Genomic DNA, 26,895 nt, shown 5'->3' with positions numbered 1-26,895 from the left:
GCTGCCCGGAGCACTGTTCTGTGAGCTCGCAATGAGTCGTCGAGCCACGGAGCGGGAGGGGAGGACCAAGCCGGCCTGGAGGATAGGGGACATAGAGAGTCAAAGGATGCAGAAAGGGAAGAGAGGAGGGTTGAGGAGGCAGAATCAGGAGATAGGTTGGAGAAGGTATGAGCAGAGGGAAGAGATGATAGGATGGAAGAGGAGAGAGTAGCGGGGGAGAGAGAGCGAAGGTTGGGACGGCGCGATACCATCCGAGTAGGGGCAGTGTGGGAAGTGTTGGATGAGAGCGAGAGGGAAAAGGATACAAGGTAGTGGTCGGAGACTTGGAGGGGAGTTGCAATGAGGTTAGTGGAAGAACAGCATCTAGTAAAGATGAGGTCGAGCATATTGCCTGCCTTGTGAGTAGGGGAGGAAGGTGAGAGGGTGAGGTCAAAAGAGGAGAGGAGTGGAAAGAAGGAGGCAGAGAGGAATGAGTCAAAGGTAGACGTGGGGAGGTTAAAGTCGCCCAGGACTGTGAGAGGTGAGCCGTCCTCAGGAAAGGAGCTTATCAAGGCATCAAGCTCATTGATGAACTCTCCGAGGGAACCTGGAGGGCGATAAATGATAAGGATGTTAAGCTTGAAATGGCTGGTAACTGTGACAGCATGGAATTCAAAGGAGGCGATAGACAGATGGGTAAGGGGAGAAAGAGAGAATGACCACTTGGGAGAGATGAGGATCCCGGTGCCACCACCCCGCTGACCAGAAGCTCTCGGGTGTGCGAGAACACGTGGGCGGACGAAGAGAGAGCAGTAGGAGTAGCAGTGTTATCTGTGGTGATCCATGTTTCCGTCAGTGCCAAGAAGTCGAGGGACTGGAGGGAGGCATAGGCTGAGATGAACTCTGCCTTGTTGGCCGCAGATCGGCAGTTCCAGAGGCTACCGGAGACCTGAAACTCCACGTGGGTCGTGCGCGCTGGGACCACCAGATTAGGGTGGCCGCGGCCACGCGGTGTGGAGCGTTTGTATGGTCTGTGCAGAGAGGAGAGAACAGGGATAGATAGACACATAGTTGACAGGCTACAGAAGAGGCTACGCTAATGCAATGGAGATTGGAATGACAAGTGGACTACACGTCTCGAATGTTCAGAAAGTTAAGCTTACGTAGCAAGAATCTTATTGACTAAAATGATTGAAATGATACAGTACTGCTGGAGTAGGCTAGCTGGCAGTGGCTGCGTTGTTGACACTACACTAATCAAGTCGTTCCGTCGAGTGTAATAGTTTCTACAGTGCTGCTATTCGGGGCTAGCTGGCTAGCTAGCAGTGTTGATTACGTTACGTTACGTTAAAAGAACGACAATAGCTGGCTAGCTAACCTAGAAAATCGCTCTAGACTACACAATTGTCTTAGATACAAAGACGGCTATGTAGCTAGCTAGCTACGATCAAACAAATCAAACCGTTGTACTGTAATGAAGTGAAATGAAAATGTGATACTACCTGTGGAGCGAAGCGGAATGTTGACCGGGTAGTTGAAGTTCAATTCGGTAGACGTTGGCTAGCTGTTGGCTAGCTAGCTAGCAGTATCTCCTACGTTGAGGACGACAAATAGCTGGCTAGCTAACCTCGGTAAATTAAGATAATCACTCTAAGTCTACACACTCTAAACTACACAATTATCTTGGATACGAAGACAGCAAAGACAACTATGTAGCTAGCTAACACTACACTAATCGAGTCGTTCAGTTGAGTGAATAGTTTCTACAGTGCTGGTAATCGGTGGACGTTAGCTAGCTGCTGGGCAGATAGCAGTGAAGACTACGTTAGGACGACGAAATACGATAATTACGCAATTATCTTTGATACAAAGACGGCTATGTAGCTAGCTAAGAAGAAATTGCTAAGATTAGACAAATCAAACCGTTGTACTATAATGAAATGTAATGAAAATGTAATGAAAGTTATACTACCTGCGGACCGAAGTGTAGATGCCGAAGTGTAGATGCGACCGCTCGCTCCAACCCGGAACCGGTAGTTTAACGCCGATGTGCAAAACTGATGTCAAAGCTGACGTACATACGTATATAATGTAGGTACATGACGTAATGATGCCATACAATTTTGCGCTACCCGTGCAACATAGCATTCCTAACCTAGCCAACAGTGTCAGCTGTGTGGATCGAGCAGTTAACGAGTCAAGCTGTCATTTGAAAGAGTAAGAAAATTTCAGCAAGACAATGCCAAGGCGAAATCCATTAACACCAAGATAATGTAATTCATTGCCCTTGACAAGCAACCATTCCCTGTTATGGGTGATGTTGGCTTTCGCCGACTGGTCGAGCACCGGTACACACTACCAAGTGCGCCATTTTTCAGATGTTGGCCTACCGGAGTTACACAGTAATAGCGTCACTGCTATTAGCTTCACAACTAACATTTGGACCAGCGATATCAGCCCCATGAGCATGCTGAGTCTGACAGCACAGTGGGTCGTCGAGGATTTCATACTGAGAAAAGTCATATTGCATGCTCATGAATGTGCTGGTTGAATGTGCATGGCATTTGTTAATATGTCTGAAAACTTGGAAACATGAACTTGGAAACCTGAACACACTAGCTAGCTCCATTCAAACAACTGACTCGAGAAACAATCTCATCAACTGCGCCGACGTGATACCCTCTGTCATGGCATTGAAATGCCTGCTCAACAAAACTGCCGACACAGGCTGTGAATAAGCGATTTGGTGGCATTCTCTCTTTACTGTGTCGAAACCATGCTCGATGCTATGTACAAGGACCGCTACTTCGATGCAGACAAGAAACAGGGTTTACGTGAAATGTTACATACACAGCTGGACAAGTTGGAAATGGACACAGTGACAGTGTACCCCTGAGGAAGAGGGGTCACGGACAGACAGGGATGAAACTTCACTGCTTGACATATGAGGAAATCCTGGTTGACAATGAAACGACTGAACAAATGAACAATGAAACAGCACAGCATGTAAGTGAAAGAAATAGGTTTTTATTATGTTTTACTGGTAATGGGGACTTATGTAAATGCCAACAAAATAACTTTTTGGTCAGTGTGGTGTGTGTGTGTGTGTGTGTGTGTGTGTGTGTGTGTGTGTGTGTGTGTGTGTGTGTGTGTGTGTGTGTGTGTGTGTGTGTGTGTGTGTGTGTGTGTGTGTGTGTGTGTGTGTGTGTGTGTGTAACCTTTATTTAACTAGGCAAGTCAGTTAACTTCTTGAAACTCCCCATCCCGGATCCGGGATCATTACTAAAGCCTCAGGCTCATTAGCATAACGCAACGTTAACAATTTCTGAAAATCGCAAATAAAATGAAAATAATGCGCCTACTCTCAAGCTTAGCCTTTTCTTAACAACACTGTCATCTCAGATTTTCAAAATATGCTTTTGAACCATAGCAATTCACTAATTTGTGTAAGAGTATGCTAAGCTAGCTTAGCATTTTGAGTAGCATTTAGGACGCAACATTTTCACAAAAACCAGATAACCAAATAAATAAAATCATTTAACTTTGAAGAGCTTCGGATGTTTTCAATGAGGAGACTCTCAGTTACATAGCAAATGTGCAGTTTTTCAAAAAATATTATTTGTGTAGGACAAATCGCTCCGTTTTGTTCACGTTTGGCTATGAAAAAAACCTGTATACAGTTATAGCCTGAAGCTCATTAGCATAATGTAACGTTAACGATTTCTGAAAATCGCAAATAAAATGAAAATAATGCGCCTACTGTCAAGCTTAGCCTTTTCTTAACAACACTGTCATCTCAGATTTTCAAAATATGCTTTTGAACCATAGAAATTGACTAATTTGTGTAAGAGTATGCAAAGCTAGCAATGCATTTTGAATAACATGTAGCACTCAACATTTTCACAAAAACCAGATAACCAAATAAATAAAATCATTTACCTTTGAAGAGCTTATGATGTTTTCAATGAGGAGACTCTCAGTTACATACCAAATGCGCAGTGTTTCCTGAAAGCGTCTGTGTGTAGGAGAAATCGTTCCGTTTTCCACATTGCGTCTGGCTACCGAAACGAACCGAAAATTCAGTCACCTACAACGTAAAACTTTTTCCGGATTAACTACATAATATCGACCGAAACATGGCAAACGTTGTTTGGAATCAGTCCTCAAGGTGTTTTTTCACATATCTCTTCATTGACATGCAGTTCGTGGAAGCTTGCTTTACTCTCTGTATTCCTTGGAAAAATAGTGGCAGGTGACTTTTGCGCACCAATTTCGGCGCAGGACACCGGGCGGACACGTGGTAAATGTGGTCTCTTATGGTCAATCTTCCAATGATCTGCCTACAAATACGTCACAATGCTGCAGACACCTTGGGGAAACGACAGAAAGGGCATTCTCATTCCTCTCGCATTCACAGCCATATAAGGAGACAAGGGAAAACAGAGCCTCAAAAATCCTGTTCATTTCCTGGATGCCGTCTCATCTTGGTTTTGCCTGAAGCTCACGTTCTAGGGCACGCATAGAAAATATCTTTGTATTTCTGGACACGTCAGAGTGTTTTCTTTCGAATCGTAGCAATTATATGCATAGTCGAGCATCTTTTTGTGACAAAATATCTTGTTTAAAACGGGAACGTTTTTCATCCAAAAATGAAATTGCGCCCCTAGAGTTTCAACAGGTTAAGAACAAATTCTTATTTAAAATTATGGCCTACCCCGGCCAAATCCAGATGACTCTGGGCCGATTGTGCGCCCCCGTATGGGACCCAATCACGGCGCGATGTGATACGGCCTGGATTCAAACCAGGGACTGTAGTGATGCCTCTTGAACTGAGAGGCAGTGCCTTAGTTAACACACACACATGGACACAGTGGTCAATTTAACTGTACTAGAATGCTTAAAAGGCCGCAAAAATGTTTAATATCGGTTATCAGTATCGTTGTCAAGTACAGTGCCTTGCGAAAGTATTCGGCCCCCTTGAACTTTGCGACCTTTTGCCACATTTCAGGCTTCAAACATAAAGATATAAAACTGTATTTTTTGTGAAGAATCAACAACAAGTGGGACACAATCATGAAGTGGAACGACATTTATTGGATATTTCAAACTTTTTTAACAAATCAAAACTGAAAAATTGGGCGTGCAAAATTATTCAGCCCCTTTACTTTCAGTGCAGCAAACTCTCTCCAGAAGTTCAGTGAGGATCTCTGAATGATCCAATGTTGACCTAAATGACTAATGATGATAAATACAATCCACCTGTGTGTAATCAAGTCTCCGTATAAATGCACCTGCACTGTGATAGTCTCAGAGGTCTGTTAAAAGCGCAGAGAGCATCATGAAGAACAAGGAACACACCAGGCAGGTCCGAGATACTGTTGTGAAGAAGTTTAAAGCTGGATTTGGATACAAAAAGATTTCCCAAGCTTTAAACATCCCAAGGAGCACTGTGCAAGCGATAACATTGAAATGGAAGGAGTATCAGACCACTGCAAATCTACCAAGACCTGGCCGTCCCTCTAAACTTTCAGCTCATACAAGGAGAAGACTGATCAGAGATGCAGCCAAGAGGCCCATGATCACTCTGGATGAACTGCAGAGATCTACAGCTGAGGTGGGAGACTCTGTCCATAGGACAACAATCAGTTGTATATTGCACAAATGAGGGCATTTATGGAAGAGTGGCAAGAAGAAAGCCATTTCTTAAAGATATCCATAAAAAGTGTCGTTTAAAGTTTGCCACAAGCCACCTGGGAGACACACCAAACATGTGAAGAAGGTGCTCTGGTCAGCAACAATGCAAAATGTTATGTTTGGCGTAAAAGCAACACAGCTCATCACTCTGAACACAACATCCCCACTGTCAAACATGGTGGTGGCAGCATCATGGTTTGGGCCTGCTTTTCTTCAGCAGGGACAGGGAAGATGGTTAAAATTGAGGACCATTCTGGAAGAAAACCTGATGGAGTCTGCAAAAGACCTGAGACTGGGACGGAGATTTGTCTTCCAACAAATGATCCAAAACATAAAGCAACATCTACAATGGAATGGTTCAAAAATAAACATATCCAGGTGTTAGAATGGCCAAGTCAAAGTCCAGACCTGAATCCAATCGAGAATCTGTGGAAAGAACTGAAAACTGCTGTTCACAAATGCTCTCCATCCAACCTCACTGAGCTCGAGCTGTTTTGCAAGGAGGAATGGGAAAAAATGCCAGTCTCTTGACGTGCAAAACTGATAGAGACATACCCCAAGCGACTTACAGCTGTAATCGCAGCAAAAGGTGGCGCTACAAAGTATTAACTTAAGGGGGCTGAATAATTTTGCACGCCCAATTTTTCAGTTTTTGATTTGTTAAAAAAGTAAAGAAAAGTAAAGAAATATCCAATAAATATCGTTCCATTTCATGATTGTGTCCCACTTGTTGTTGATTCTTCACAAAAAAATACAGTTTTATATCTTTATGTTTGAAGCCTGAAATGTGGCAAAAGGTCGCAAAGTTCAAGAGGGCCGAATACTTTCGCAAGGCACTGTATACACCCTCTCCAGCCTCTAGGTCATCAGGCTGCTGATTATCCCACACACCTGTCACCATCGACAAGCGTACCAGTGCCTCATGACATTCACCTGGACTCCATCATCTCCTTGACTTTCTTCCCTATATCTGTCACTCCCCTTGGTTCTTTCCTTTGGTGTTATTGACTCTGTTTCATGTCGGTACGTTGGTTGTGTTTCGTGTTTATTGTTTTATTTATTTAAACATTCACTCCCTATCCTTGCTTCCTGACTCTCAGCGCACTCGTTATAGAATAACACCTCACCTAAGGGAAGCATAAGGGAGTGTTTTTTTTGTGTCAGTGTAAATTATGTCGGGTCCGGGAGCCACTACAGGTTCTCATGCCTCAGCCAGATCGTCAGGTTCCCGACGTGACGGGTTCCCACGCCTCAGACGACGTGACGGGTTCCCATGCCTCAGCCAACGTGACGGGTTCCCGCGCCTCCGCAGGGGTGACCAGTCCACTCCCGCCCCTAATCCCCAGGTTCATCCCCTTTGTTGGCATCCTGCGGCAGGAGCCGTGCATCAGCGAGGGGTTACTGTCACGTATACTCTCCCTCCGGCTGCATCAGGCTGCTGATTATCCCGCAAACCTGTCACCATCGTCAAGCACACCAGTGCCTCATGACACTCACCTGGACTCCATAACCTCCTTGATTATCTTCCCTATATCTGTCACTCCCCTTGGTTCTTTCCTCCGGTGTTATTGACTCTGTTTCATGTCGGTGCGTTGTTTGTGTTTCGTGTTTATTGTTTTGTTAATTTATTAAAACACTCACTCCCTGTACTTGTTTCCCGACTCTCAGCGCACTTGTTACAATCATTTTCTTTTTTGGCATCACTATTACACAGTACCTGTCAAAGGTTTGGACACACCTACTAATTCCAAGGTTTTTCTTTATTTTTTTACTATTTTCTACATTGTAGAATAATAGTAAAGACATGAAAACTATAGGATCGTGTAGTGACCAAAAATGTGTTAAATAAATCAAAATATATTTGAGATTCTTCCAAGTTGCCACCATTTGCCTTGACAGCTTTGCACAATCTTGGCATTCTCTCAACCAGCTTCATGAGGTAGTCACCTGGGATGCATTTTCAATTAACAGGTGTACCTTGTTAAAAGTTCATTTGTGGAATTTCCTTCCTTAACCTCTTGCGACGAGCAAACCCATATCCGGGAGCGTAATCATAGCCTCAAGCGCATTACCATAATGCAACTTTTCCTATTCATGAAAATCGCAAATGAAATGAAATAAATAAATTCAAACACAAGCTTAGTCTTTTGTTAACAACACTGTCATCTCAGATTTTCAAAATTTGTGTAAGTTTATCATGGCATAATGCTATGCTAGGCTCTGCTGGCAGCAGGCAACATTTTCACGAAAATAAGAAAAGCAACCAAATTAAATCATTTACCTTTGAAGAACTTCAGATGCTTTCACTCAGGAGACTCCCAGTTAGATAGCAAATGTTCCTTTTTTCCAACAATAATATTTTTGTAGGCGAAAAAGCTCCCGTTTGTTCATCATGCTTGGCTGAGAAATCGACCGAAAAATACTTCAACTATAACGGCAAACTTTTTTCAAAATTTGCTCCATAATATCGACAGAAACACGGCAAACGTTGTTTAGGATCCATCCTCAAGGTGTTTTTAACATATATATTCGATAATATATCCGTCAAGGCAATTGGTTTCTCATAAGAAGCGATGGAAAAAATGGCTACCTCAATATTTTACACGAGATGTTCTCTGGGAGACACCATGTGACCACTCGCTAAATATGGTCCCTTACAGCTATTGTCCAATGGAAATGGCTGAAAAGACGTCACAACGCTGTAGACACCTTGGGGAATGCGTGGAAAACGTCGCTCATTCGTAGCTCATTCACAGCCATATAAGGAGTCATTGGCATGAGGCAGTTTTAAAAAATGCGGCACTTCCTGATTGGATTTTTATCTGGGTTTCGCCTGTAACATCAGTTCTGTGGCACGCACAGACAATATCTTTGCAGTTTTGGAAATGTCAGTGTCTTCTTTCCAAAGCTGTCAATTATATGCATAGTCGAGCATCTTTTCGTGACAAAATATCTTGTTTAAAACGGGAATGTTTTTCATCCAAAAATGAAATACTGCCCCCAGAGTTTCTTGACGCTACCCATCCCTTAAGCGGGATAATTGTCATCAGAAACCGCTGAATAGCATAGCGCCACAGTATTACCTAAAATATTAATATTCAGGAAATCACAAAATATTGCAAAACACAGTTTAGCCTTTTGTTAATCCACCTGTCGTCTCAGATTTTGAAAGTATGCATTACAGCGAAAGCAATCCAAGCGTTTGTGTAAGTTTTTTGATCGCATGACAAAACATTAAGTACACTTAGCATCAGGTAGCTTGGTCACGAAAATCAGAAAAGCAATCAAAATAATCATTTACCTTTGATGATCTTCAGATGTTTTCACTCACGATCCCAGTTTAACAACAAATGTTCCTTTTGTTCCATAAAGATGATTTTATATCCAAAATACCTCTGTTCGTTTGGCGCATTATGTTCAGAAATCCACAGTAAAGAGCGCTCACGACAACGCAGATGAAAATTCCAAATAATATCCGCAATGTCCACAGAAACATGTCAAACGTTTTTTATAATCAATCCTCAGGTTGTTTTTAAAATATATAATCGATAATATATCAACCGCAAATGTCTTTATCAGTAAGAGAGGGAAAACAATAGCTGTTGCGCGAGCAAAACTCATGTGACCACCTGACGCGATGTTATCTTTCTGGCTCATTTTTCAAAACAAAAGCCTGAAACTATGTCTGAAGACTGTTGACACCTTGAGGAAGGGATAGGAAAAGGAATCTAGTTGATATCCCTTTAAATGGAGCAAAGGGAAGCTATGGAACATGGAGTTTTTCAAAATAGAAGCCACTTCCTGGTTTGATTTTTCTAACAGTTCCGTTATACTCACAGACAATATTTTGACAGTTTTGGAAACTGTTTTCTATCCTAATCTGTCAATTATATGCATATTCTAGCATCTGGTCCTGAGAAATAGGCCATTTACTTTGGGACCGTTATTTTTACAAACATAAAAATAGCGCCCCCTAGCTTCAAGAGGTTAACTTGGATCACCACTGATTATAATGGCTGTCTACGGGAATTTAAAAGGAATACCTCCTAGATTGCAGTTCCTAGGGTTTCCACTAAATGTCAACAGTCTTTTGAAATAGTTTCAGGAGTTTCAAAAGTTTTCATTTGTAGTTTTTGTAAATGGCTCACATTTTGGCTGTAGTGTTGTGGTGCGCGTGGATGAGAGAGCGCACTTCGTTATTTATCTCCAGTAATGAACATAATATTCTCTGTCTTAAATTGTATTGTTTATTTACATATTAGGGTTCCCTGAGGATTGATTAGAAATGTTGTTTGACTTGTTTTGATGAAGTTTATTGGTAACGTTTGGGATTCATTTGTATGCATTTTGAATGAGCGAAACAGGTGGATTGCTGAGTCAAGCGCGCCAACTAAACTGATGAATGATGAAAATTACAGGCCTCTCTCATCTTTTTAAGTGGGAGAACTTGCACAATTGGTGGCTGACTAAATGCTTTTTTGTCCCACTGTACCTCATACCCCTGTACATCGACAAATGCAGCTACTGTTGTTATTCTGTCTGCACTGTTTGACGTGACTGTAATTTAGCCGTAGTTGGCTAGCAAGGGATAAGAACATTGCCATCCAGAATGGCAATGGAACATTTTGAATGAACAACTAAGTCGCGTCCATAGATACAGAAAAAAAAGACTGAACGACTGGGTCGCGTCTCTGGCAACCGAACAAATAGAACGAACAACCAGCCGGCTTGGGTAGCAACCCTAGATTATAACTTGATCTCAGCCTGCCTAGGCTGGTGAAACAGTGGATTGGGCAGTCAGATGGAACAAAGTACATAGGTATTTTAACGTCATAGATTTAGCAGGTGGTAACTTGTGAAATAGACACCGGCTGGAATGCGCTTTCAACCAATCAGCATTCAGGATTAGACCCACCTGTTGTATAATGAATAATATCAACTAAGAGAAACCCTGGCCGATTCCAGATCATATCTGTTGTTTGCAGTCCTGCAAAGGGAATAAGCATACCACTTTTTTACAAGGTGTTATAGAGAACAAGCCACATTTATAAGGCTATCTAGCCTTTCCAATTTCCATATGCATTGTTTTTAGCTGTGAGTTTTTGTTACTCAGCCTTAGGTTCTCTTTTCAGAACTCTGGACAGTCCCCTGCAACATTATTCTGTCTACTCTCTGGTTTACGTAAATTAGTTTTCAGAACCACCGATGGCTCTCCAAGTCAGTCAGAATCCAAAAGTCCTTATTACCTGGCATTACCATTTTAATATACACTGAGTATACAAAACATTAAGAACACCTGCTCTTTCTATGACATCGACTGACTAGGTGAGTCCAGGTGAAAGCTATGATCCCTTATTGATGTCACTTGTTAAAGCCACTTCAATCAGAGTAGGTGACGGGGAGTAGACAGGATAAAGGACTTTTAAGCCTTGAGACAAGTGAGACATGGATGTGTATGTGTGCCATTCAGAGGGTGAATGGGATAAGACAATCGAAGTGCCCTTGAACGGGGTATGGTAGTAGGTGCCATGTGCACCGGTTTGTGTCAAGAACTGCAGCGCTGCTGGATTTTTCAACCTCAACAGCTTCCCTTGTGTATCAAGAATGGTCCACCATGCAACTCAAGATGTTCCTAATGTTTGGTATACTCCATGTATTAGCACAAAAGCTTTAGTTAAATCAATACCTTTACCTGAAAAAACACTTGGAATCTTGGACAAAAAACTTTTCACAGTGCGGATAGGAATTCCATTCTTCTCATCCTGCATGCGTGCTATTACGTCCTCCATCTGGAAGAAATGAGAGAAGACATTATTTAAGATAACAGGATTATTATTGTCTGGAGGAGAGACTGAGGAAAGAGGCTAAAGTGAGGGAGTGGTGGTGTCTTACTGAGTTCTGAATAGCCTCTGTGACACAGATCTGGGTTGGATATTTGCAGCAGAGACACTTCTCTTATCAATGTCAGTCTATGTTATTGGATTAGTGCTAATCTTACAGCAAAGTTTCTGCCTAATGTTTCCCCATCCCGCGTGTCTTAAAACAAACAGGACAGAACTAAATGTCACATCTCAGGTACATTTAAAAGGGCATTGTGATGAATAAAATCACACCTTTGAGCTAAAACCTAAAAGAAATGTGACATCAAATCAAAGTTTATTTGTCATGTGCGCCGAATACAACAGGTGTAGACCTTACAATGAAATGCTTACTAACAGGCTCTAATCAACAGTGCAATTTGTAAGTAAAAAAAAGGTATTAGATAAGTAAAGAAATAAAAACAGTTTAAAAAACAGTGAAAAATAACAATAACGAAGCAATATACCGTACCGGTTAGTCGAGCTGATTGAGGTAGTATGTACATGTAGGCATAGTTAATGTGACTATGCATATATGATAAACAGAGATTAGTAGTAGCGTAAAAGACGGGTTGGCGGGTGGTGGGTGGTGGGACACAATGCAGATAGTCCGGGTAGCCCATGTGCAGCGGCACCGGTTGGTCGGGCTAATTGAGGTAGTATGTACATGAATATATAGTTAAAGTGACTACACATATATGATAAACAGAGAGTAGCAGCAGAGTAAAAGAGGGGTTGGGAGGGAGGCACACAATGCAAATAGTCCGGGTAGCCATTTGATTACCTGTTCAGGAGTCTTATGGCTTGGGGGTAAAAACTGTTGAGAAGCCTTTTGGTCCTAGACTTGGCACTCCGGTACCACTTGCCATGCGGTAAAAGAGAGAACAGTCTATGACTGGGGGTGGCTGGGGTCTTTGACAATTTTTATGGACTTCCTCTGACACCGCCTGGTTGTAGAGGTCCTGGATGGCAGGCAGCTTAGCCCCAGTGATGCACTGGGCCATACGCACTACCCTCTGTAGTGCCTTGCGGTCGGAGGCCGAGCAGTTGCCGTACCAGGCAGTGATGCAACCAGTCAGAATGCTCTCGATGATGCATCTGTAGAACCTTTTGAGGATCTGAGGACCCATGCCAAATCTTTTTAGTTTCCTGAGGTAGAATAGGCTTTGTCGTGCCCTCTTCACGACTGTCTTGGTGTGTTTGGACATGACAACCTGGCTCAAAACAGACATGCCACAGAAAGACAGATCTGCATTACAACTCTCCAGGACAGGAGCACTGCTCTGCACCATGGCTCAGCTGCCCTGGCAGATGGCCCTATTTCCAGGAACAGACAGGACGGAGTGGAGCAGAGCGTGGCCCGTATTTGTCTGCCTTCACGGATGGATGCCAAGAGATATCTCAAACCAGCCCTGTGGCATGAATAAATACATGCTAACAATGTGACACACACACAATGCAAGGCCTGCTGCTCTCTTTCTGCTACATAGACTACAATGCACTGCCCATATACTGTATCATATTGGATAGTAATTGGGAACCATTAAGGTTTATTGGTTAGTGTTGGTTACAAAAGCTCATTTTCCATCCTCGTAGAATGCATTTTGCTAATCCGACTGGCTTCCCTGTGCCTCATCAACTTTCGCCCTAAGTCTGTACAATATCTTGACAACTACGCTAATATCTTGACAACTACATTTTCTTCTGGCAGCTGTGCTCTGGAAGGGATTGTGTAGGCAACATAACCATAAAACTGTTTTCTATGGTAATTTGCAAAAATGCTGTGGCTGTACTCTTAGCCTGAGTACCTGAAGTTGCCATGTAAGTCTCAGATACCGTTAGGTAAGCACTGGATCTTTGTACAATATAGTCTAAAATAGAGGTACTTACTTACTGCAAAATGTTGTTCAATCATCAGATCTGTTGTATTTCATTTAAGATCTTAAATGAAGGTCAGGATATTATTTGTTTGTTCTAATGGACTATTTGGATGTCCTAAGAATTTGCTGACGAGAACACGCAATTGTAAATGCTAGATACAGTACCATAGCAATTTAGGATGTACCAATGTACTGAAATATATTGAATATGGAACAGTGGAGAGCAGACTCCACTGTAATCAATAATAATCAACTATAGATAAGTAAACAATTCAAAAAAATTGAATCAATTAAATATTTTTAGAAAATGGGACCAGCATCTTACAAAAACAGTTTGCCCTATTTCAAGTACACTGAAGCCAAAACCTATCGGGTAATTGGTTTGTAATGGACTGATAGAACACAGACATAGAACATAAAGAGCTGTAGGCAGTGTATGTGGTTACAGAGATGCCTATCTAACGTGAGATCAGATTTATAAACATGTATGTCCTCCCCACTTAACAGGTGAAATTGGTGCCAGACAGAGTTTGAGAGCCGTTCTGGACAGCTCTCATCAGATCATTTTGAGCAGTCTAACAAAGCACTGTCACTATGACAAACAGATATCCTTAGGTCAAAGACAGCCACTTCCAGTATTCACATTGCCAACAGGTCAGCCATAGCTCAATGACAGCTGGCAGATTGACATCACATTGGCTGACACTTCTCAGAACTTAGTTACGTAATTCACTGAGCTAACCAGCAGGATAACAGAGTGATGATCGATACTTCACACTGTCTCTCCCTCCCACTCAGTGTAAAATGCCATCAGCCTGAATATTTTGGATTTAAGATATTCATGCGTGTACATGTCATGAAGAAGAAGAGTTTGTCTCTTAAACAGACTATAACTAGACCCTGCTGCCTTTCTACAGCAGAGGGTATGTTTTCTGAACAGTGGTTTATTAAATATTGTAACGTCTGCTTTCAACTCACACCCTCAAACACGTAGAACCCATGAACACAGCTCACTTTCCAGCCCACTTTCCAGATCACACTCTCAAACACCTAGATCCCCTGAACGCAGCTCACTCTCCAGATCCCAATCACCTGAATTCTAATATCCTGTTCACACACCTGTGTTATTATCACACACTATTTAGTTCAGTTCTTTGCACCCGATCACTGTGAGGCATTGTTTGTTTTGTACCACACGTCTTTCAGAGCTCTGATTTCCTCCTCCCGTGTATGATAGTTTCCTGCCTCACTAACGGCGCCTTTTGCCTATTCCCTGCCTGTACTTAATCAGATTTTCTGTTATCTACCTATTGCCTGATCTCCCGGACTATGTTACTAGCCTTTTCCCTGCCTGTACTGTTGCCCTTTTGGACCCCCTGTGTATGACCTTCTGCTTGCCCCTGAACCCAGCTACCTGCCTCCTCCTATGGTCCTCTTCAAATAACACCTGCTGCGCCCTGCGCTTGAAACCAGCTCTCTGTCTCCCCGTGTGTTCATTACAAACATGACTAAAGACAAGTCTGCAAATATGGCATGACCAACAAAAGCTCCAAATATAACAAAGGCTTCCATGGTGCTATTGCAACTACTTCTTACTCTGCTTCTTACTCCGCATCTAAGTGCTTCATACATCTATCTACTCACTTGAACGGCTTGCTACCAGGAAAAAGACAGAGAAAGGAAGGAATAATACATTCTAAGAAATATTGATCCAATTCCATTATGAATGTCTAATAAGCAGTTCAAGTCGGTTTGTGGTTTACACAGAGAATAAAGCCCTAGCAGCAGGCCCACTGTAATGAAATGAAAAGCTCATCCATTATTCTCCTACTCTGTGATAGATGATTGTCCAACTGCAATGCTGAAACAAAGGTGGGTGAATGGAATTATCCAGCTGCTGTTATCTGAGTACACAAAGCGTATAGAATTTCACACAGCTAGAGACCCCACAAACACTCCACACAGAGACCGACACCTTACACACTATAGAAAAGCAACATTTTGGAGTAGCACACAGTACACCACACATTACGGAGCACACAGGCAGATTTCATGCAGATTTGAGTGGAAGTTGGTCATGTACACTTCTTCTTCCCGTAGCATTTTTAAATCATCCACTGCAATCAGAAACAGAGGATTGTTCATAATACTTTGGCAAAATGTGTGATGCTATAATTTAGAACATAGTATGTTGACAAGCAATAGTAAACACAATGTTGAACACTGTGATGCATTTGCGTATTGACTCATTCCAAAAACAATTCTCACCATAGGGCAGAGATCATCAACTAGAGGGCAGAGATCATCAACTAGATTCAGCCGTGGGCCGTTTCTTTTCTTGAGCGGATGGTCAGGGGGCCGGAACATGATTACAAATAAAGTTGTAGACTGCAAATTGTCCACAAGAAGCCCAACCAGATATAATATTTGACTAAAACATAATAATTTCAAACCTTGATGACATTTGTATACGGTCACATATATCTCTCTCTATTATGCGTGGGAATACTTTGAAACATACTTTCAAATTAAAATCACTTTCTAGTGTTTTTACAGACTTTAATGTCCCAAACATGTAAGAAACAAATAAAACAAGTTTTTTTTTTTTCAGAACAGCTGTGGGGCCCACGGGCTACCAGTTGGGGAACCCTGCCTTACGGAGAGATGAGAAAGTCACACCTTCACTGGCAAAACAGGACATTTTGTTTGTGATCCTCATTCAAATGAACAGGCCATATGAATAGATCTAAAGAATAGAGTTAAATATGAATAGATCAAATATCTGATATGGTGGCTATATCAGCTAAATCCATCCAAGACTGTGCCCTTTAAAATAAACATTCATGCTCATATAGTGTAAAATATATGGAGAAATTAATTATTAATTTTCTATCGAGTGTTATAGAGGTGTTTTAATACTTTAACCACAGTCTTCATGAAAATCATGCAATATTAGCCTGTTTGGTTTTCATAAAATACCTTTCTATTCATCAACATTTAAGTCAATCTGTCCCCCACATTTTAACCAAGCAACCATTCTCTCCTCATTTTAACAGGATAATCCACTATCACTAGCTTGAAGCTGTCCTTCTCTGAGATAACAGTCAGACAGTGGTATGAGCTCACCGTTTTGGGGAGAGACATCATATCAAACCCCAAATTATGAATTATATAAACTCAGCAAAAAATAATTGTTCCTTTTTCAGGATCCTGTCTTTCAAAGATAAGTTGTAAAAATCCAAATAACTTCACAGATCTTCATTGTAAAGGGTTTAAACACGGTTTCCCATGCTTGTTCAATGAACCATAAACAATTAATGAACATGCACCTGTGGAACGGTCGTTAAGACACTAACAGCTTACAGACGGAAGGCAATTAAGGTCACAGTTATGAAAACTTAGGACACTAAAAAGAGGCCTTTCTACTGACTCTAAAAAACACCAAAACAAAGATGCCCAGCGTCCCTGCTCATCTGCATGAAAGTGCCTTAGGCATACTGCAAGGAGGCATGAGGACTGCAGATATTGCCAGGACAATAAATTGCAAGGTCCGTACTGTGAAACGCCTAAGACAGCGCTACAGTGAGACAAGGTAGAGAGCTGATTGTCCTCGCAGTGGCAGACCACGTGTAACAACACCTGCACGGGATTGGTACATCCAAACATCACACCTGCGGGACAGGTACAGGATGGCAACAACAACTGCCTGAGTTACACCAGGAACGCACAATCCCTCCATCAGTGCTCAGACTGTCTGCAATAGGCTGGGAGAGGCTGGACTGAGAGCTTTAGGCCTGTTGTAAGGCAGGTCCTCACCAGACATCACCGGCAACAATGTCGCCTATGTGCACAAACCCACTGTCGCTGGACCAGACAGGACTGGAAAAAAGAGCTCTTTGATGAGTCGTGGTTTTGTCTCACCAGAGGTGATGGTTGGATTTGAGTTTATTGTCGAAAGAATGAGCGTTACACCGAGGCCTGTACCCTGGAGCAGGATCGATTTGGAGGTGGAGGGTCCGTCATGGTCTGGGGTTGTGTGTCACAGTATCATCGGACTGAGCTTGTTGTCATTATAGGCAATCTCAACGCTGTGTGTTACAGAGAAGACAACTTCCTCCCTCATGTGGTACCCTTCCTGCAGGCTCATCCTGACATGATCCTGCAGCATGACAATGCCACCAGCCATACTGCTTGTTCTGTGCATGATTTCCTGCAAGACAGGTATGTCAGTGTTCTGCCATGGCCAGTGAAGAGCCCGGATCTCAATTCCATTGAGCACGTCTGGTACCTGTTGGATCAGAGGTTGAGGGCTAGGGAAATTCCCCCCAGAAATGTCCGGGATCTTGCAGGTGCCTTGGTGGAAGAGTGGGGTAACATCTCACAGCAAGAACTGGCAAATCTGATGCAGTCCATGATGAGGAGATGCACTGTAGTACTTAATGCAGCTGGTGGCCACACCAGATACTGTCCCTTTGTTCAGGGACAAATGATTCAATTTCTGTTAGTCACATGTCTGTGGAACTTGTTCAATTTATGTCTCAGTTGTTGAATATCTAAGAATTCCACAACAAATACCTAATACACACAAATCTAAGTAAAGCATTGGAATAAGAATATCTAAATATATGGATGAGCAACGTCAGAGCGGCATAGGCTAAGATGCAATAGATAGTATCGAATACAGTATATACACTAACGTTCAAAAGTTTAGTGTCACTTAGAAATGTCCTTTTTGTTCAATAAAATTACATCAAATTGATAATTTGATCAAATATAGTGCAGACATTGTTAATGTTGTAAATTACTATTGCAGCTGGAAATGGCAGATATTTATGGAATATCTACATAAGCGTATAGAGACCCATTATCAGCAACCATCACTCCTGTGTTCCAATAGCACGTTGTGTTAGCTAATCCAAGTTTATAATTTCAAAAGACGAATTGATCATTAGAAAGCCCTTTTGTAATTGTTTTAGCACAGCTGAAAACTGTTAAAGAAGCAATAAAACTGGCCTTCTTTAGACTAGTTGAGTATCTGGAGCAGCAGCATTTGCGGGTTTGATTACAGGCTCAAAATGCACAGAAAAAAATAACTTGTTTTTGAAACTCGTCAGTCTATTCTTGTTCTGAGAAATAAAGGCTATTCCATGTGAGAAATTGCCAAGACACTGAAGAACTGGAGACCCTTCACAGAACGGAGCAAACTGGCTCTAACCAGAATAGAAAGAGGAGTGGGAGGCCCCGGTGCAAAACTGAGCAAGAGGACAAGTACATTAGAGTGTCTAGTTTGAGAAACAGACGCCTCACAAGTCCTCAACTAGCTGCTTCATTAAAGTAGCAGAAAAACACCAGTCTCAACGTCAACAGTGAAGAGGCAACACCGGGATGCTGGCCTTCTAAGCAGAGTTGCAAAGAAAAAGCCATATCTCAGACTGGCCAATAAAAAGAAAAGATTAAGATGGGCAAAAGCGCACAGACACTGGACAGAGGAACTCCTAAACACTTCTTGATAAACTCAGTGACCATCTCGGTGAACACGTCCATATTATTCTCAGAAGCTACCTAGAACATATCCCAGTCCGCGTGATCAAACCAAGTGTGGGTTCTGATTGGTCAGACCAGCGTTAAATAGTCCTTTACACGCATGCTTCCTGTTTGAGTTTCTGCCTATAGGAAGGGAGGATCAAAATGGAGTTGTGGTCAGATTTGCAGAAAGGAGGGAGAGAGAGGGCCGTGTATGCATCCCGGAAGTTAGAGTAACAATGGTCCAGTGTTAAATGAACATGTACACTATCCATACACAAGTATGTGGACACACCTTCAAATTAGTGGATTTGGCTATTTCAGCCACACCCGTTGCTGACAGGTGTATTAAATCGAGCACACAGCCATGCAATTTTTATAGACAAACATTGGCAGTAGAATGGCCTCACTGAAGACCTCAGTAACTTTCAATGTGGCACCGTCATAGGATGCCACCTTTCTAACAAGTCAGTTCGTCAAATGTCTGACCTGCTATTTTGAAGTGGAAATGTCTAGGAGCAGCTACAGCACAGCTGCGAAGTGGTAAGCCAGACAAGCTCACAGAAGGGCACCACCGAGTGCTGATGGGCGTAGCGTGTAAAAATCATCTGTCCTCACTTGCACCACTCACTACCCAGTTCCAAACAAGCCTAAGATCACCATACGCAATGCCAATCATCAGCTGGAAAGGTGTAAAGCTCACCGCCATTGGACTCTGGATCAATGGATACGCATACTCTGGAGTGATGAATCACGCTTCACCATCTGGCAGTCCGACGGACAAATCTGGGTTTGGTGGATGCCAGTAGAATGCTACCTGCTCCAATGCATGCCAACTGTAAAGTTTGGTGGAGGAGGAATAATGATATGGGGCTGTTTTTCATGATTTGGGCTAGGGATGAATTGGATCGCCGACTGCAAGCCAGACCTCACATCAGTGTCAACCTCACTAATGCTCATGGATGAATGGAAGCAACTCCCCGCAGCAATGTTCCAAGATCTAGTGGAAAGCCTTCTCAGAAGAGTGGAGGCTGTTATAGTAGCAAAGGGTGGACCAAATACATATTAATGCCCATAATTATGGATTGAGATGTTCGAGCAAGTGTCCACATAGTTTTGGTATTGTAGTGTAGTACCTTCCAACCCATAAGGCAAAGCAATTCAGTGGAGCATCCATTCATTGAAAGTCTCCTCTTTCAAAATAATTTTTCCTTTCTTTCTTTTCGTTTATTGTCTAATTTTGTAACTCTCCCTCATTGGACACAACATTTCCCTTCTGGCCGAGAAATAATTACATTTTAACTGACAACATGAACTCACACAACACCCTGAAAAGTTGGTATAAAATGTGCAACAGGATAAGAGCTAGAAACATTTAGCAGCACATGCCACAATAAACAATACCCTTTGATTTTGATTTGAAAGTTCTACCCCAGTTCACAGTTAATAATATATTATTGTGATTTCTACAAGGGTTTTGACAGATGGCATTCACACTTTCCGTATTCCATTTAGCTTGTGCTCCAGATGGTTGCCGACAGACTGACACCAAAGTTCCTATTTGGCTTTGAAGCTTTCCCAGACGTATCACTGATGATCTGTTGGCAACTTTAACTGATCTAATCAAACACAGTGTATTAGCCATGCTAAAGTAAATTGAGATGAGAGAATAATATGAAAGTAATGCTGGGTTATTTTTTATGTGAGTAGAGGTATAGATAGATAGATGTAAGTTGTTAGAGATTGTTCACCCTCCACCTCAGCCAATCACCCATCTCTTTGAATTGTAAAACCAGTGTATTTTCATCAAAGGCAAGCATTTGGAACATGTTGCCCCCATTTTCACATCTCTCCTACGTATGAGCTTTCAGAGAGACACAGAGAGAGCGACACAGATAAGAGAGAGAGACACAGAGAAGAGAGAGAGAGAGAGACATAGAGAGAGAGAGAGAGAGAGAGAGAGAGAGAGAGAGAGAGAGAGAGAGAGAGAGAGAGAGAGAGAGGAGACTCCCTGGGGCTAACAAAGCTCACAAGATGTGGTTGCTCTAACCCAGAGTCCAGAGGGAATAAGCCAAATGTCTGGATACCTACAGGGAAATGTTGAATTCTCTCTCACCCCTCCCCAGGGAATTCCATGTATTGGAAGCTGAGCTGTGTCGCATGAATGCCACCTTTCAGGTAAGCCTGCTGCCTGGAAAAACAGCAGCATTTATCCTCATTTGACATTTTTTTGGGTTAACACAGTTCACAGGCGAGATACACTGCCTTCAGAAAGTATTCGTACCCCTTGACTTATTCCACATTGTGTTGTGTTACAGCCTGAATTCAAAATGTATTAAATACTTGTTTTAATCACCCATCTACACACAATACCCCATAATGACAAAGTAAAAAAAATCACATTTTTGGGCAAATGTATTGAAAATTAAATACAGAAAATGTGATTTACATAAGTATTCACACCCCTGAGTTAATACATGTTAGAATCCCCTTTGGCAGCAATTATAGCTGTGAGTCTTTCTGGGTAAGTATCAAAGAGCTTTGCACACCTGGATTGTACAATATTTGCCCATTATTATTTTCAAAATTTTTCAAACTTGCTAGACAACCATAGATTTTCAACCAGATTTAAGTCGGCCACTCAGGAACATTTACTGTCTTCTTGGTAAGCAACTCCAGTGTAGATTTGGCCTTGTGTTTTAGGTTATTGTCCTGCCGAAAGGTGAATTCATCTTCCAGTGTCTGGTAAAAAGCATACTGAACCAGGTTTTCTTTTAGAATTTTGCCTGTGCTTAGCTCCATTCCATTTATTTTTTATCCTGAAAAACTACCCAGTCCTTAACGATTACAAGCATACCCATAACAGGATGCAGTCACCACTATGCTTGAAAATATGAAGAGTGGTACTAAGCAATGTGTTGTATTGGCTTTTCCCCAAACATAACACTTTGTATTCAAGACTAAAAAAAGTGAATTGCTTTGCCACATTTTTTGCTGTATTACTTTAGTGCCTTATTGCAAACAGGATGCAGGATTTGGAATATTGCCATCCTCTATAGCAGGTATTCCCAAATGTATGTGCAATGCCATCGGGGGTACGCCAAATAAAAATGTGATTCACATTTTTTTTTTTATCGTTCTCCACATTTTCAAACAGTCCATTTATATTTTCCCAACGGGGCTATACATTTGGGTGAGTTTTTTCTCTCACTTGAGTACCCTTGTTTCACTACCAAATATAAAATTCAACCATCTAGTGTTCAGCGAAATAACAACACAATGTCAAATACAAGTAGCCTAGTCAAATAATTAACATCCAATCATATTAACCGTTACTCTCTCGCGGGAATTCCACTAACGGTCCATATGTAGCCAAATGTAGCTCATTCCGTTTGCTCGAAAATTGATAAATAGTGTCCATAGAGACACATACCAGCTCGAGTGGTAGTACTGCTACTACCACCAGTACTACAACTGCACCTGTCGACGACACAAGTTGTTCTGCTTCCACGAGCACATCCAATGCTAGCATCAGTAATTCTACTTTTGTTAGCCAAGCTTGCATGGACACTGACAATTGTGAATCAGCCTACCACCCCCTTACCCGGGAAAACACCGAACAACAGACAGGGACGTTGGACCATCAAAGAGGCCAAATATGATGAGAACTACATTGACTTGGGGTTCATTTATATCGGGAGTAGTGCCTCTTCCTAGCCACAGTGTGTTATATGTGCAAAAGTACTATTTCACAACTCAATGAAATCTTCACTCTTGCGCAGACATTTAGAAACAAAACATGCCAGTATTTTGAGTGAGAATTAAGACGACTTTCGAGTAGTAAGACATGTATAAAAGTAACAGATACCATTAATAAGAAGCGGCTAGAAGCACCTTATATGGTGAGTGGCTAGGACAGGCAAACCCCATACTATTGCAGAGGACTTAATTCTTCCTGCTGTCGTGGATATGGCTGGGACGATGCTGGGGGAAAAGGCCCAAAAAAACTATACAGACAATGCTTTCATCAAACAAGACTGTTTCACGACGCATCAGTGACATGGCAGGAGATGTTTTGAAACAATTACTCCATCGCATACAAGCCAGTGAATTCTATGCGTTACAGCTGGATGAGTCAACAGACGTGGTGGGCCTTGCACAGCTCCTGGTATATGTCCGTTATGTTTATGGGGGGTCAATTAAGGAAGACAGCCTCTTTTGCAAGCCACTGGAAAACAGGACAACAGGAAATTATATTTTTTAAGTATTGGACAGCTTTGTGACATCAAATGGACTTTGGTGGTTAGGGTGTGTTGGTATCTGTACTGTTGGCGCAAAAGCCATGACAGGGAGACATAGTGGTTGTAACGCGCATCAAGCAGTTGCTCCCGACACCAATTGGGTACACTGCAGCACCCACCGAGAGGCTCTTGCTGCCAAGGAAATGCCTGACAGTTTCAAAGACGTTTTGGACACTACAGTGAAAATGGTTAACTTTGTCAAAGCAATGCCCCTGAACTGTCATGCATTTTCTGCACTATGCAATATGGGCAGTGACCATGTAATGCGTTTACAACATACAGTATTGACACAGCTTAACGTTTTCTTTACTGGACAAAATTTTCACTTGTCTCACCGCCTGCATGATGACGAGTTTCTCACACGACTGGCCTATCTGGGTGATGTTTTTTCTCGCCTGAATGATCTGAATCTAGGATTACAGGGACTCTCCGCAACTATTTTCAAATTGTGGGACAAAATTGAGGCTATGATTAAGATGTTGGAGCTCTTCTCTGGACAACACACAGGTCTTTCCATCATTGTAAGATTTTTTTGTGTGCAAATGACTTCAAGCTTACGGACAATGTCAAATGTGATATAGTCAAGCACCTGAGTGAGCTGGGTGCACAATTATGCAGGTACTTTCCCGAAACGGATGACACAAACAACTGGATTCGTTATCCCTTTCATGCCCTGCCTTCAGTCCACTTACCGATATCTGAACGAGAGCCTCATCGAAATTGTAACAAGCGGTTCTGTGAAAATGTAATTTAATCAGAAGCCACTGTCAAATTTCTGGATCTGGATTATCCATCGCTGTTGGATAAAAACGTATTATCTTCAAAACACATTTTTCAGAAAATGACATTTTTTTTTTACCAAAAACAAAACAAAAATTTGTCTGACAACAACAATATGCTGCTGTTTCTGATCCTATCGCTGATATCTCTCTGCAGTTAGCACAGACTTGGCAGTGGTATATCATGGCTCTGTGGTTTCTCTTACTGACACTACTAATTCAGTTACGGTCCCAATACTCAATTTTGCTGATTCTAATACCGTTTTTGTAACCATAGTCATTGCTTCTATAGCCAAGTCTGCCTTTACAACCACTGTTTAGAACTCCAATGCTGTCTCTATTGTTTTCTGTTCTTCATACGCTGTCATACATTATTGCTTCTAGGTTAAGTGTTTTTGATTTCTATTGTTTGGCTTGCTGTCTGTATAATGCCTCGAGCTGGGTCTGTGCTCTCTGTTATTGTTTCTACTGTTTGGATGGCTATCTCCCTGGTTGATGGTGGGATAGAGATCCTGGGGAAAGGCCTATCTCTCTCGCTGTGTTTCTTAGTGGGCGGACGGTGGGCGAAATGACTAAGCCAAGGTTGGTCGTGTGCTGGAACAGATTCTACCGAGTGCATATATCGTTGCCCACCTACTGTGGTTTAATCACTCAAACAGCCTGCTGAAAATGTAAAAATAAAGTACAAATAAAAGCTGCATATTTTTGTGTTCCAGGCAACATTTTCTGCAGTGACTAATTAAGCTGGCTGATTTGCACTGCTGAAGAATCAGCCACAGGAGTTAATGATGATTAAGAAATCCGAGAAAAGGAAAATACATACTGTGACCATGTTTATAAGGGTATTTACATAACAAATATAAACCCTGGCCTGTCCTGTAAATGTATTTTATATTATTGCTGCTACTGTACGTGTTCATCTATAATGTATTCTATGAGCGCACAATCAATTCATTAAAAGCAGTTTTATAATGATGTAGCAGCATGGGGCATTCGCTATGTACAGTGCATTCGGATAGTATTCAGACCCAATTGACTTTTTACACATTTTGTTAAGTTACAGTATATTAACTTTCAAATTTGCCTGTAAACTACCAGCATTTTGGTAACTTTCAAGGTTTTCATGGTATTTTATCTCCAGTGAATCTCACGGGGATCGGGACATGGGCGGGTGTCTGCAATATATCCCTGGCCTCCGACTCATTGAAGAAGAACTCCTCGTCCAATCTGAGGTGAGCAATCCCAGTTCTGATGTCTAGAAACTCTTTTCATTCATAAGAGACAGTAGCAGCAACATTATGTACGAAACAAGTTACGAACAACGTGATAAAACAAACAAAATAGCATAATTGGTTGAGAGCCGATAAGACGGCAGCCCTACCCTAGGAGTCTGTAATTATCTATGGCCCTCTGTGTGGCCTTATCACCTGGAAAGGAAAAAATCATAAAATACAATTTATTTTAGAAAATGATTGACAAAGCTGTAAAACATCATCCTAAATATAAACCATCAATTTAGTGAATACCACTGGTGTTTAATATGAGGGTTTCAGAATGGATTATCCTTTGTATATTTGTTTGCATACTTTTATTTATTTTCCTATGTCAATATGTCTTTGTTGTAAATGTTTTGGCACCAAACTGGTGGCAGTAGTGAAGGAAGGTCAATAGTTGGAAGAGTTAAAGTGTTAATTGAAAAGAATGCCATTGTTGATTAGATGCCTTTTTCATTAATAAGCCTATTTTCTCTTGAACCATATGCTCTATCCAATAGAAACTCATAGACAATACGGAAACATATAAAAATGAGGGGGGGGGGGGCGATTGAATCGGCCCGGAATCGGGTGTCGAACTCAGTCTGGAATCAAAATGAATGACTGCCCAGAATCGGCCCAAGTACATCGGGCCGTTTCCATTTACCGGAATTCAGCCGACTTTGCCAGCATCTTACCAGAATCCCCCAGAAGCGGCCCGATGCAAATGTAAATAAATGTATACAAAATTATCCGATTTAGTCATTTTAAATATTACTATTATACATTTTATAAATACAAATTATACACATCCACACAAAAAAAACATTTTGTGTCGGAGGAAACTCCATACACCTGGTGACCATGTCAGCGTGTATGCGCCTAGCCCGCCACAGGAGTCGCTACAGCACGATGGCACAAGGACATCCCGGCCGACCAAACCCTCCCTTAACTTGGACGATGCTGGGCCAATTGTGGGTCGCCTCATGGGTCTCCCGGGCGTGGCTGGCACGGGTCTCAAACCAGCATCTGTAGCAACGCACTGCGATGCAGTGTCTTAGACCGCTGCGCATTAGGTTCTAGCCACAAAGTTTTTCATGCTTATCAATTGCTTTGCTTTGCACAAAGTATCAAAATACTAAAATACTACACAGGACTCTTAAATCATTTTATTTAAATGTTGATTGTATCTTTTGATCACAGAAACAATGAGGAAAATATGGAAAAATAAATAAATAATGAAATGTTAATAAATGTTAATAAAGCAGCCCATGTAATCATCTGCCAGAGAGTAGCCCCAATCAGCTCGAACCCCAAGTAATACATTTGGGCCAGATAACTCACATCGGAATCGGCCCGAGCTCAATCCCCGCATCCTAGTAATAAGTAATACTTCCGAAGACGGTCCAGACTCAGGCCACATGATGTCGGCCGAGTCTGACTCTCAGCCAAGTGTCCCAACTCTCAGCCGGAATCAGCCCAGATCCACTGTGCTAGCTGAGTATGGCTTCACCCAAATTGGGGCAAGTGCGTAACTACAGTCTAAATAGTCTGGGTATAGATGTATAGAGTCTTATCTGTGAACACCAGCCATGTTTACTGAGACAAAACACAGACAAGGATGGAGA

At 41.9% G+C, this 26,895-nt stretch overlaps 1 protein-coding gene across 1 annotated transcript in view; it reads right to left on the bottom strand.

Annotated features, from left to right (window-relative positions):
* Nucleotides 1–26,895, bottom strand: part of rgs7a (regulator of G protein signaling 7a) — a 123,920-nt gene that overhangs the window by 43,254 nt on the left and 53,771 nt on the right. Inside the window, exon 3 of the mRNA XM_064934172.1 lies at nt 11,366–11,462. Within this exon, the coding sequence (XP_064790244.1) occupies nt 11,366–11,462 (97 nt within the window). The remainder of the gene's footprint in view (nt 1–11,365; nt 11,463–26,895) is intronic.

This window comes from Oncorhynchus masou, chromosome 24, assembly GCF_036934945.1.
Source record: "Oncorhynchus masou masou isolate Uvic2021 chromosome 24, UVic_Omas_1.1, whole genome shotgun sequence".
NCBI classification, from domain to species: Eukaryota; Metazoa; Chordata; class Actinopteri; order Salmoniformes; family Salmonidae; genus Oncorhynchus; species Oncorhynchus masou.
Note: the sequence above shows the minus strand (reverse complement) of the source record. Positions and strands in the feature narration are given on the sequence as shown.